We start from the raw sequence: 12,357 nt of genomic DNA on the forward strand, positions 1-12,357 counted from the left end.
AGTGATCTTTCAAAGATTAACTTAAGTGCTTCAGAAATACTGTCTACACCCTCCCTAAGTACTCTGGCATGTAGCTCATCAGGACCACTAGCTTTCCTATCGTCTAGTTCAAGAATAAATTTCCTAACAATTCCCGGTTTTATATCAATATTTTCTAAAGCTCTTAAACTACTCGTCGCACTGTTTGTAACAGGATTTCCTATTCTTTCCCTAGTAAATACTGAAGAAAATTGTTCATTTAATAATTCTACTATGTCTTCATTTTGATCCACTACTACACCATCTTTTCTGAGTGGTCCAATCCTATCCTTATTTCTTTTATCACTGACCTTGTAATAACTATATAATTTTTGGGATCTTTACTCCCAGCTCTAGCTAGTTTTATCTCTGCCTGCCTTTTACTTTTTTTATAACCTTACTCAAATCATCTCTGACCTGTCTGTACCTAATCAAATCTACATCTTCCCACTTTTCTGCAACTCTCTGTATGCCCTCTTCTTCTCTCTGATCTGGCTACCTATCTCATGAGTCCACCATAATGGCTTCCTGTTTCTCTGCCTTATATCTTTATAAGGGATACACTGCATCACTATACCCTTTACTACAACCTTAAAAATATCCCACATCTCCTGTGCAGTTTTATTTCCAAAACTATCTTCCCAGTTTACCTCTCCTAATAACTGACGATGGTTCTCTTATTTCAGCCACTTATTTATTCACATTGCTTATCCTAGCACACCGAATCATGAACCGTGTGACCTCAGTGACCTGAATCCCATCCCAGGCCTCAACAGGTCAGGCAGGCACTTCTGTGGAATGGAGACGCGTTAGGCAGGAGTTCTTGGTATCAAATTTGGGTTAAGATAAGGAAGTGAATTAGGGCTAATGTGTTACCTGTAGGTTGGAGGGATCGCAGCCAGTATCGAGTGGCCCCTCGTCACCACTCACCAGTGTCACCACGGCCATCACTTATTGCATACCTGGTCCATCACAACCCAGCTTCACTGAACAGTGCTTTACCCCAAACCATGAACACTGTCAGGTAACAGTCAAATTCAATAGTTGTGCTGATCATACCCATCTGCATCTAATATTTGATCATCAAATCATACCCATAATCATCTACTATTTGATCATCAATACCAATCTTTACTGGACTCATAAGATAAATCATATTATACGTGGCAAAGCATTGATGTGGTTTTTGATAGTGTGACAAGTTATTGTGTGATGCTGTCTTAGTATTGCCTCATATTTGTTTTATTTTTCCTTGTACTCTGAAACTTATCTGTTGCATCATTGGTCCATTTGCTCTAATCCAACACTCCTTGAGGTTTTTGATGTTCTATCACACTCAGAACACTGCAGTAAATTAGATTGATACAGATGCAAAATTAAGGATTATTAAGTAGGGGAGCAGCATCTGAAGCAGTAACATTACAATATTCCTTTTTCCTCATTCATCTTCCAAGCTCCCCAATTGTTATGCACTCCTTTTCACCCTCTTATATGCCAGTTTCTCTCTCTCTCTCTCTCTCTCTCTCTCTCTCTCTCTCTCTCTCTCTCTCTCTCTCTCTCTCTCTCTCTCTCTCTCTCTCTCTCTCTCTTTCAAAATTGTTTTTGTTTTTGTTCTAGAACTATTTTTTGATAACTTGGAGTATTGCTATCTTGTCATGTGTCATCATTTTGCCAATTGTTACTCAGAATTAACTGAAATGGAAAAGGAGAAAGAATCATACAATTAACTATGAATCTTAATTAGGAAACTGACAAAACATTTTGACAAGCAAGGTTTTCTTTAATGTTTAATACAGTGAAATCCCACTTTGGAAGTTCATTTAAAAGATAGTAACAGAGAGAGAGAGAGAGAGAGAGAGAGAGAGAGAGAGAGAGAGAGAGAGAGAAACTGGCATATAAGAGGGTGAAAAGGAGTGCATAACAATTGGCGAGCTTGGAAGATGAATGAGGAAAAAGGAATATTGTAATGTTACTGCTTCAGATGCTGCTCCCCTACTTAATGATCATCTCATATTACTTGATTTTACTTTTTAAAACATCATACTGACATGCATGATCATCCTCTTTTGAAATCATGATGATATGATGTCAGTATTATTTGGACTTATGTAATGGTTACATTACCCGATGAGAAATTATACCTTTCGTGCATGACACCACAGAGTTTAAAGGTGGTGGTAGTCAGACATCTATTGTTAAGTAACGATCCATGTATGTTTGACAGTTGCTAATATCTAATACCATTGACCATGGCATGGTGTAGCATGGCTTGAGCTCTTCCTGTTGCAGTTGTCTGCACTCTCTCTCTCTCTCTCTCTCTCTCTCTCTCTCTCTCTCTCTCTCTCTCTCTCTCTCTCTCTCTCTCTCTCTCTCTCTCTCTCTCTCTCTCTCTCTCTCTCTCTCTCTCTCTCTCTCTCTCATTATTGTCATTATCATATTAAAGAAATTATGTATCCTTTGTCATGTATGAATATGTATTTGTAGTGAACGACAGCAGGTAAGGCTGCCCAACTGACAAGTAACTGTCAGTTCCTAACTGCTATGGAGTTATGCTTATTGAAGTGGCAGAGCAAATTATAAAGAATAAACTGGTCCACTTAGAGTTACAAAGCAGTACACATCAAAAAGGAGGAAAATGGGATATGGAAATTGTGATGGATACAGATATGTTATCATGTACTTCCTGATAATCTAGACTGAAAATAGAAGAAAGACATGTACACAGATACTTCCCAGGAGTACACACCTGTCAGATGTTCGTAGAAGCAAAGTTAAGTGTTAGTTGATATTGGAGCAAGGTGTGATAAGCATTCAAATAGTAGGAATCAAGGAGGTTAGATTAAAGGAGGCAGCAAGCACCTATCCTGCTGTACTAAAAAAGTGAAGCTTAAGAAATTCAAGTCACCAGGACCTGATGAAGTATATCCAAGGGTTCTAAAGGAATGCAAGGAAGTCGTCAGTGAGCCTTTAGCAGTACTTTTTAGAATGTCACTGGAGTCAGGTGATGTACCTACAATGTAGAGAGAAGCTAATGTGGTTCCCATATTTAAGAGGAGATAAAACCCTAACGTCTAATTACAGGCCTGTCAGCTTAACTTCAATTGTGGGTAAATTAATGGAATCAATAACAGCAAAAAACATTAGGGAACACCTAGACATACATGGCTTGATAAATCAAACACAACATGGATTTACGAAGGGAAAGTTGTGTCTTACAAACATGTTGAGCTTTTATAGTAAGGTTTATGGGGCGGCAGATAAGGGTGATAATTATGACATACTATACTTAGATTTCAGTAAAGCTTTTGACAAGGTACCTCACCAGAGGCTCTTAAAAAAGGTTAAAGCACATGGTATAGAGGGTAGAATATTAGGCTGAATTAAAGCGTGGTTAGACGACAGGCGACAAAGGGTAGTAATTAATGGATCTAATTCGGAGTGAGGAGAAGTAGTTAGTGGGATGCCACAGGGCTCAGTTTTAGGGCCATTATTATTTCTAATATATATCAACGACTTGGATAGTGGAATTAATAATGACAGTAAATTTGGACGACACAAAGATAGGTAGATTAATTAGGTCTGATTCAGATGCCATGGCTTTGCAGGCAGAAGTGGATAGAATGAAAGAATGGACAGATAGATGGCAAATGCAGTTCAATATTAACAAGTGCAGGGTATTGAGCGTAGGTAGAGATAATCCAAGCAATAGGTACACGGTAGATAACCTGGCACTAGGAAGTTCCAAGTATGAGAAAGATTTAGGAGTCATAGTTAGCTCCGATCTTGGTAAAAGAAAGCAATGTATTGAGGCCAGGAATAAGACGAATAGAGTATTGGGATTAATTTTTAGAAGTGTTAAAAGCAGGAGTCCTGAAGTAATACTAAAATTATATTTGGCGCTGGTCAGGCCACATCTTGACTATGTGGTACAATTCTGGTCCCCACATTTTAGGAAGGATATAGCTCTGTTGGAGTCAGTGCAAATGAGAATGACTAAAAAGATACAGGGAATGATGGATATTCCCTATGAAGAGAGACTCAATCTGCATTCCTTAGACAGACGTAGGTTAAGAGGAGACCAGACAGAAGTATTTAAGAGGTACAACAGTTTTAACAAGGGGGACATGAATGTAGTTCTTATGATCAGTAGCAAGGACAGAACCAGAAATAATGGGTTTGAACTTGAAAAATTCAGGTTTAGAAAAGAAATGGGAAGAAACTGGTTTTCAAACAGAGTGGTTGATGAGTGGAACGGTCTCAGTGGTCATGTAGTCATAGCTGAGTCAATAGGGAGCTTTAAAAGAAGGTTAGATAAATTCATGGATGGGGATGATAGATGGAATTAAGTAACTTAAACACACAGGGACTGCCTCGTATATGCCTGGCGGTCTCTTGCAGCTCCCTCTTTTCTTATGTTCTTATGCATGGCCCTGTGACCTTGCGCCGCGGCACTTCACTCTCCATTCTCCACACGCCCTGACTGTCTGACCATCTGAGACAAGACAATGCAATCACACCTCCACTGTTTTGTTCAGACTGGCTCATTCAGTGCAGAGTTCACAGATCTCTCTCTCTCTCTCTCTCTCTCTCTCTCTCTCTCTCTCTCTCTCTCTCTCTCTCTCTCTCTCTCTCTCTCTCTCTCTCTCTCTCTCTCTCTCTCTCTCTGTCTGCTTGTCTGCTCCTCCTCCTAACATCATATCCATTATGAAATTTTTGTAGAAATTGTTATATTAGTGTCAAGAAATAGGAAGGAAAGGGAAGGGAGAAGAGGTTGAAAGGGAGAAATTCAAGGAGGAAGGAAGGAAGGAATAATAGAAGGAAGAAGCAGAAGGAAAGAAATTTTAAAATGTATGTACCTATGTATGCATGTATACAGTGTACAGTGTGTGTGTATTTACCTAGTTGTATTTACCTAGTTGTAGTTTTACAGGGCCTGGGCTTTATGCTCGTGTGGTCCCGTCTCCATATCTACACTTATCCAATTTTTCTTTAAAACTATGCACACTCTTTGCTGACACCACTTCCTCACTCAAACTGTTCCAAGTCTCAACACATCTTTGCGGGAAACTAAATTTTTTAACATCTCTCAGACATCGTCCCTTCCTTAGTTTCTTACTATGCGATCTTGTGCTTCTAAAGTCATATTCTTCTCTCAGGATCAGTTTCTCATTATCCACTTCATCCATTCCATTAATCAATTTATAAACTTGTATCAGATCCCCTCTCTCTCTTCTCTGCTCCAAGGTTGGTAGATCCATTGCCTTTAGTCTCTCCTCATATGCCATCCCTTTAAATTCTGGAACCATTCTTGTAGCCATTTTTTGTAGTCTCTCAAATTTTATGTGTTTCTTTTTATGGGGAGTCCACACAACTCCTGCATATTCCAATCTAGGTCTTATTTTAGTACTTATCAATTTCTTCATCATTTCCTTGTCCATATAGTGAAATGCTACTCCAATATTCCTTAGCAAATTATACGTCTCTCTGAAAATTCTATCAATATGGCTTACTGGTTGATTATTTTCTTCCATTGTCACTCCCTAGTCCTTTTCCTTTTTTACTTTTTCTATCTTATAGATTTCCACTGGTCGTCTTTCACTTTTTCCGATTTCCATGACATGGCTTTTGTCCACATTGAATTCCATCTCCCATTTTTTGCTCCATTTCCAGATCTTGTTTAAGTCTTCCTGTATGTGTGTGTGTGTGTGTGTGTGTGTGTGTGTGTGTATTTACCTAGTTGTAGTTTTACAGGGCTTGGGCTTTATGTTCGTGTGGCCCCGTCTCCATATCTACACTTATCCAATCTTACTTTAAAAGTATGCACACTCGTTGCAGACACTACTTCTTCATTTAAACTGTTCCACGTCTCAATACATCTGCGGGAAACTATATTTTTTAATATCTCTCAGACATCTTCCTTTTCTTTACTATGCGATCTTGTGCTTCGTATGTCATATTCTTCTCTCAGGATCAGTTTCTCATTATCCACTTGGTCCATTCTGTTGATCAATTTATAAACTTGTATCAGGTCTCCTCTCTCCCTTCATTGTTCCAGGGTTGGTAGATCCATAGCCTTTAGTCTCTCTCCATATGTCATCCCTTCAAATTCTGGAACCATTCTTGTAGCTATTTTTTGTAGCCTCTCCAATTTCCTTATGTGTTTCTTTTTATGAGGGGTCCACACAACTCCTGCATATTCCAATCTGGGTCTTATTATAGTACTTATCAATTTCTTCATCATTTCTTTGTCCATGTAGTGAAATGTTACTCCAATATTCCTTAGCAAATTATATGTTTCTCTAAAAATTCTATCAATATGGCTTACTGGTTGATTGTTTTCTTCCATCATCACTCCTAAGTCCTTTTCCTTTTTAACTTTCTCCAGTTCTACTCCATCTCCCATCTTATAGATTCCCACAGGTCGTCTTTCACTCTTTCCCATTTCCATGACATGGGTTTTGTTCACATTGAATTCCATTTCCCACTTCTTACTCCATTCCCAGATCTTATTTAGGTCTTCTTGCAGTATTTCACAATCCTCCTTTTGCTTTATAACTCTGCACAGTTTCGTATCATCTGCAAACAGATTTATGTAGCTGTTCACTCCTTCTGGCATGTCGTTGATATAAATGAGGAAAAGTATTGGTGCCAATACTGACCCCTGTGGCACTCCGCTTTCTACTACTCTCCAATTGGACTTCATATCTTTAACTACCGTCCTTATTTCTCTCCCCCTCAAATAACTTTCTATCCATCTCAATGTGCTTCCTTTTAAGCCACCCTTCTCCTCTAACTTCCATAGTAATCTTGCATGTGGCATTTTGTCAAAACGCCTTTTTCAAATCCAAATAAATACAGTCAGTGTGTGTGTGTGTGTGTGTGTGTGTGTGTGTGTGTGTGTGTGTGTGTGTGTGTGTGTGTGTAGAGAGAAGTCAAGTGATGCTCTTCATATGGAATCTTTTATATGTATAAAGTTAATCCTCCAATGAAGACAGAAGGTTGCAGGCAGAGTGGAAAAAAGTCACTTTTAGTGGCTATATGAGTGTAGCTCAAGTTGACATGATTGTGTGGTGTTTTACAGGTGGGGTGAGGTCACTGACCACCTCCTGCCTTCAGCTGAGAGCAGCAGCAGCAGGTGTCCAGGCAAAGACCAAGGCCACACTGGGAAAGCCGGGCATGAAGAACATTGTGTTAGTGGAGGGAGTGAGGACACCCTTCCTTATGTCTGGCACACAGTACCAGAAGCTGATGCCCCACGACCTGGCCAGGCAGGCACTCACGTGAGTCTGTGTAGGGTAATGTAGCTGCTATCAGTTATCTTATCTTGATATAGCTAAATTTAAAAAGTGATGAGAATCTTTCTCTAAGTATATACATTAAATTTCTGAAAGTTCAGAATCCAAAACTTTGGAAAGCCAAAAACTTCAAATTTTTTCAAGTTGATGAATCTTACTTAAAAGTTTTTTTATTAAAAGATAAAGAATAGAGCCAATGGTATGGCAACACTGTAAGGGAACACTGTGCGGGTGTTTGTTCAATGGCGTGGGTTTTTTTGTGATTGTACACACGCTACCTCTGACTTATAGCGAGGAAAAAGCAGGAATTTTTTTTTCACAACCTGTCACCAAAACATCGGCAGGAGTCTTTTTTTTTTTTTTTTTTTCCCCTTGTTTGTCCACGCTCACACCCATTTGCCTGCCCATGTGACATCACGAGGTAGATTATTCACTTGTACATCTACTATTCACATTTCAGCCCAATAGTCCGAGCTTTTGAAGTAGGATTGTTGAGAATAGTACATCACTAAAACTTCAGAAAATTTCAGAACTCGTTTTCTGCTGCCTTCCAAAGTTTCCTACTTAACTGTACAGTGTTAGATGAATTGAATATGTTGTAATGCCAAGTCATTTTGTAGTTTTAAAAGAAGACTAGAGAAATAAAGGATGAGATGAAAATACAGGTTATTATAAGTAAAAAGGGTTTTACGCACATATGCATTTTGAAGTATTATTTAGCTGTGGAATGCAATTCAGGTATGGCTGGGTGACAGATACAGTGGCAGGGCAGATTGGATAACTATAACCTGTCTTCCCTCAATAACTACATGGCTCCAGCCTGCCTCAGCAATGAAATAAAGGCCAGAATATTGGCATGGAGGACCAAAAATGTACTTCCAAAAGACAGTGCAAGATGTACAGGGTGACATAAAAGCACCATTGGTTGCTTGGTTGTGGTTGCAGCTGCTGGCACCCTCCGACCTTCCCTCCAAACACCATACCTCTAAGAAAGACTGCGATGCCAAGAAAGACATCCAGTCAAGGCAACTGAAACTCTCACGAAGTGAATCTTTCACAACCTCTTGCTTCGTCACGTGGGATATCTTTCTCAGGGTTTGGAGGCAGGCAGGCAGGAATCAAGTAGCTGCGTCTAGGCAACAAATGGTGCTTTTGTGTCACACTGTATGTCTTGATAATGGATTTCTTTAGTAGGCACATTTTTAGTCTGTATGTTTGTTGTTTTCCTGTGGTTCCTTGGTATTGATTGGTAATTACCTTTGCCGTTCCCTGTTTATGGGTATTTGATGTAGAGGTGTCAGGATTTACATCACCATTCTGGAAGTGACCAACATCTTATTCTCCCTACTGTATTTGTCTTTTCCATTTCTTTTTACTTCTCTCTGCTTATGTGACAAACAAACCATGTAGTGGTGTGAGGTCACCACACATGCAAAGACTGGCTGCTATGTGCTGATTTGATGCTTCTTCACTTCTTGCAGCTTACCTGACTTCTTGTGTTCTTATATCTCTTCTAGTGCATGTACCGTAAAAAAAAGTAACTGAAATGTGTTGTTGCAGAGGCTTGGTTGGAAAAGTGGGGCTAGACAAGAGTGTGGTGGACTACATTGTGATGGGCACTGTCATTCAGGAGGTGAAGACTTCAAACGTGGCCCGAGAGGCAGCCTTGGGAGCAGGATTTTCAGACAAGACTCCAGCACACACTGTTACCATGGCCTGCATATCTGCCAACCAGGCCATCACTACCTGTAAGTCAAAGGAAAAGTTGCCCATCTGTTGTTCATTTCTCATTCGTCACTGGTTTTGCTTGATATTTGAAGTGACACAGTGGAAGTTGATAAGAGGAAGAGAATGAAGTGATGTGAGGAAACACAGGATGAATCAAGACTTCATCTGTTGCCTTCCTCACTTGTCTTATTAACCCCTTCCTTACTGCAGTCACCCCCCGATGTAAACAAAGCGTTCCCCTCCTATACCGCAGGCCCCTGCCCGTGTGCGCACGTGCCTCACGGCCAGATCTACACATTATATTTCTTTCTAACTCAGTGTTATGTACTTTTTTCTAAACATATTTTTGTCATTTTATTAATAAAAGCGTAAACATAATCATAAATTGTGCACTAATCATAAATTCAGCACCACACACTCTGCACCTGGTGAGGGTGGCCCTGAGGCAGTCATAACTAGGCTGCTCCCCCTCACTTGCCGAGAGGGTTTCAACACTGCTGTCACTATCACTCTCTCCTATTTCTTTTCAGGATCATAGTCTGAATCATATTCATCTGGAGAGTCTTCCAGTATATCCTCACTATCTGTCTCATAATTATGATAATCCTCATCGCTGCTACATGAAGCAGACGCCATTATCTCTAATTAGGGTAGAGGCAATAGAACAGTTTCACCACGGCCGATACTAGAGAACTGATGTTCTTGGGGGGACTGTGGGAATAATATATTTCAAAGAATAGTGATTGGCTTTATAGTTTATGCATGAAAAATTAACTCCGATATTGATTGGCTAGTGGGGGGGATGGTTTTGTTACGCTGGGGTGGCTAAAAATAACGCCTCCAGTGTTTGTTTGTTTATAGTGAACCACGTGGAGCATGAAAAAGGCAAAATCCGCACTCAGGCCACGGTTATACACGGAAATGTATTTGTGTGGTACGCCGCACTCGGCGGCATCTTGCGGTACCACAGGTCGCTTTTTGCTTGCGTCATCGCCTAAAAAACAGTCTTGCGGTATGGAAGGGGTTAAAGTTGCTCATAGAGAACTGATGAAGCTTGAAAATTTCAGACTTGTCCTATTTTGATGAAAGTTTATCCAGTTATAGTTCTGCAAGACATCAGAGCCTGGGAGATATTATCAGTATATGCAATAATTACTTTTAATGAAAATTATTATTATTATTATTTATTTATTTATTTGTTTATTTATTTATTTTCTATATGTTATGGCCTACACTACACTGTTGGTCAGAGCGGAAGGCGCGCTACCTGTGGTACGCTGTGAGAGAGATTAATGACAAAATATGTTTCAATGAGGGTACTCACCTAAACTAGTAATTGATAAGGGTGCCCTCATGCCTTCTTGACCTTTTTGAATCTCTTGAGAAGTGAATCACCCAGGTGGTGGAGATACTGAGCATCAATATTGTCCCATATATCCTGAATAGTGGCTTGGAGGCGTGGGAGGGAGGAGGTATCTCTCCTTTAGCTTCAGTTTTATGTACACCCAGAGGTTTTCTGTATGGTTAAGGTCTGGCGAATTTGCGAGCCAAGGTTTTAAAAGGCTGACATTGCAGAAATCAAACCAGTCAACAATTAACTTTGCCGTATGGCAAGGTGCACCATCTTGCATGAAGGTATCAGCTTTGCACTTTTCCATACACTCATTTAACTTATCCAGAATTAGCTCAAAGTAGTTATTTTGGTTCATATGAACCTTCTTAGGCAAAAACACTAATTTTCCAAGACCATAGTAAGAAAAACAACCCCACACCATCAAAGAATCTGGGTGTTTTACTGTGTGTGTTGTGTAGTGTGGATTGTAGCAGTTTCTACCAGGTCTGCAGTACACATGGTTTCTCTGGTTATCTGTAACCGGAAAGCTTGCCTCATCTGACCAAAGTATCCTACGCCATTATCGAAATCCCAATCTTTGTGCTGAGATACAAAAGCAAGCCTACTGTTAAGGTGAATATGTGTGAGGTAAGGTTTTGAAACTGCACGGCAACTGCAGTATCCCAAGTCGCGTTTCACATATCTCTGCACAGTCCTTTCACTCACACCAGCCAACAAAGCAGGGTTCCTGACCTTGAGTTCCTTGCTGTGTATGCGAGGGTTGGCCTCAAGCTGTCTTCGAATAATGTTCAGAGTTCTCTGGCTCACACTTTGCTTATGCCCTTCAGGCTTGTAAGGTGGTGGCAAAGCGTCTCTTCCTCCCTCACGATAAATTTTGGTCCAATGTTGAACAGTTCTGAGAGCTATGCCAGTGTTCGTGGCAGTTTCTTGATTTGACTTATTCTCCCTCACTAAGGCACAAATAACTGAGATTTGTGCTTTGATAATTAGTTTCCTAGGTCCCATAATATGTAGTAACAGGGCAGAATGGTAAGCTCACACATCTGTAAAAAGGGGCCGTGAGGGGGGGGTGTAAGAAAATTCAGTTTCAAGCACATGAGCTACAGGTGAACGTTGACTAAGGAAACATATCATTTACTTTGACTACTAGAGCTGCAGAGTTTTCAGATAGCGACATACAGCGAATCCTGCCGTGTGTTTAACCCCTTCAATACGGTGATGCCTATGTAGGCGTCATGAAGCCCCAGTAGCAAATACGGTGACGCCTATGTAGGTGTCATATTTCTTTTCTGAGCTTTCTTCAGTTTAGTTGTCCCGTATAATGTGTTGGATTCCAACTACACACACCGTATGCTGTCTTTGAAATCCTAGTGCTCCTCCCACCATCCTTGTCTCCACCAATCACTAAAGATAAGCTACATGCGTCCGCCTTGTGTCTAAAATTACCCAATGGCATAGACTGTTCCTCTCTCTCTCTCTCTCTCTCTCTCTCTCTCTCTCTCTCTCTCTCTCTCTCTCTCTCTCTCTCTCTCTCTCTCTCTCTCTCTCTCTCTCTCTCTCTCTCTCTCATCTCCCCTCCTATCTCCCTTTCCATATCTTCTCGAAGATAAGTTACATGTGTCCCGCCTTGTAACATTTGTGAACACACACACACACACACACACACACACACACACACACACACACACACACACACACACACACACACACACACACACACACACACACACACAACAAATTCTCTCTCTCTCTCTCTCTCTCTCTCTCTCTCTCTCTCTCTCTCTCTCTCTCTCTCTCTCTCTCTCTCTCTCTCTCTCTCTCTCTCTCTCTCTCCTTTTCTTCCTCCTTCTTCTTCCTCTTGAAAGATAAGCTACATCTCCGCTTGTGTCTAAATTATTAGCAAATGTCTCACTCTCTCTCTCTCTCTCTCTCTCTCTCTCTCTCTCTCTCTCTCTCTCTCTC

General features: G+C 40.5%; 1 protein-coding gene across 1 annotated transcript in view; it reads left to right on the forward strand.

Annotated features, from left to right (window-relative positions):
* Nucleotides 1-12,357, forward strand: part of LOC123506794 (trifunctional enzyme subunit beta, mitochondrial-like) — a 46,669-nt gene that overhangs the window by 1,920 nt on the left and 32,392 nt on the right. Inside the window, exons 2-3 of the mRNA XM_045259132.1 lie at nucleotides 7,100-7,298; nucleotides 8,874-9,061. Coding sequence (XP_045115067.1) covers nucleotides 7,100-7,298; nucleotides 8,874-9,061 — 387 coding nt within the window. The remainder of the gene's footprint in view (nucleotides 1-7,099; nucleotides 7,299-8,873; nucleotides 9,062-12,357) is intronic.

The sequence above is a fragment of the Portunus trituberculatus genome, chromosome 20 (assembly GCF_017591435.1).
Source record: "Portunus trituberculatus isolate SZX2019 chromosome 20, ASM1759143v1, whole genome shotgun sequence".
Lineage (NCBI taxonomy): Eukaryota > Metazoa > Arthropoda > Malacostraca > Decapoda > Portunidae > Portunus > Portunus trituberculatus.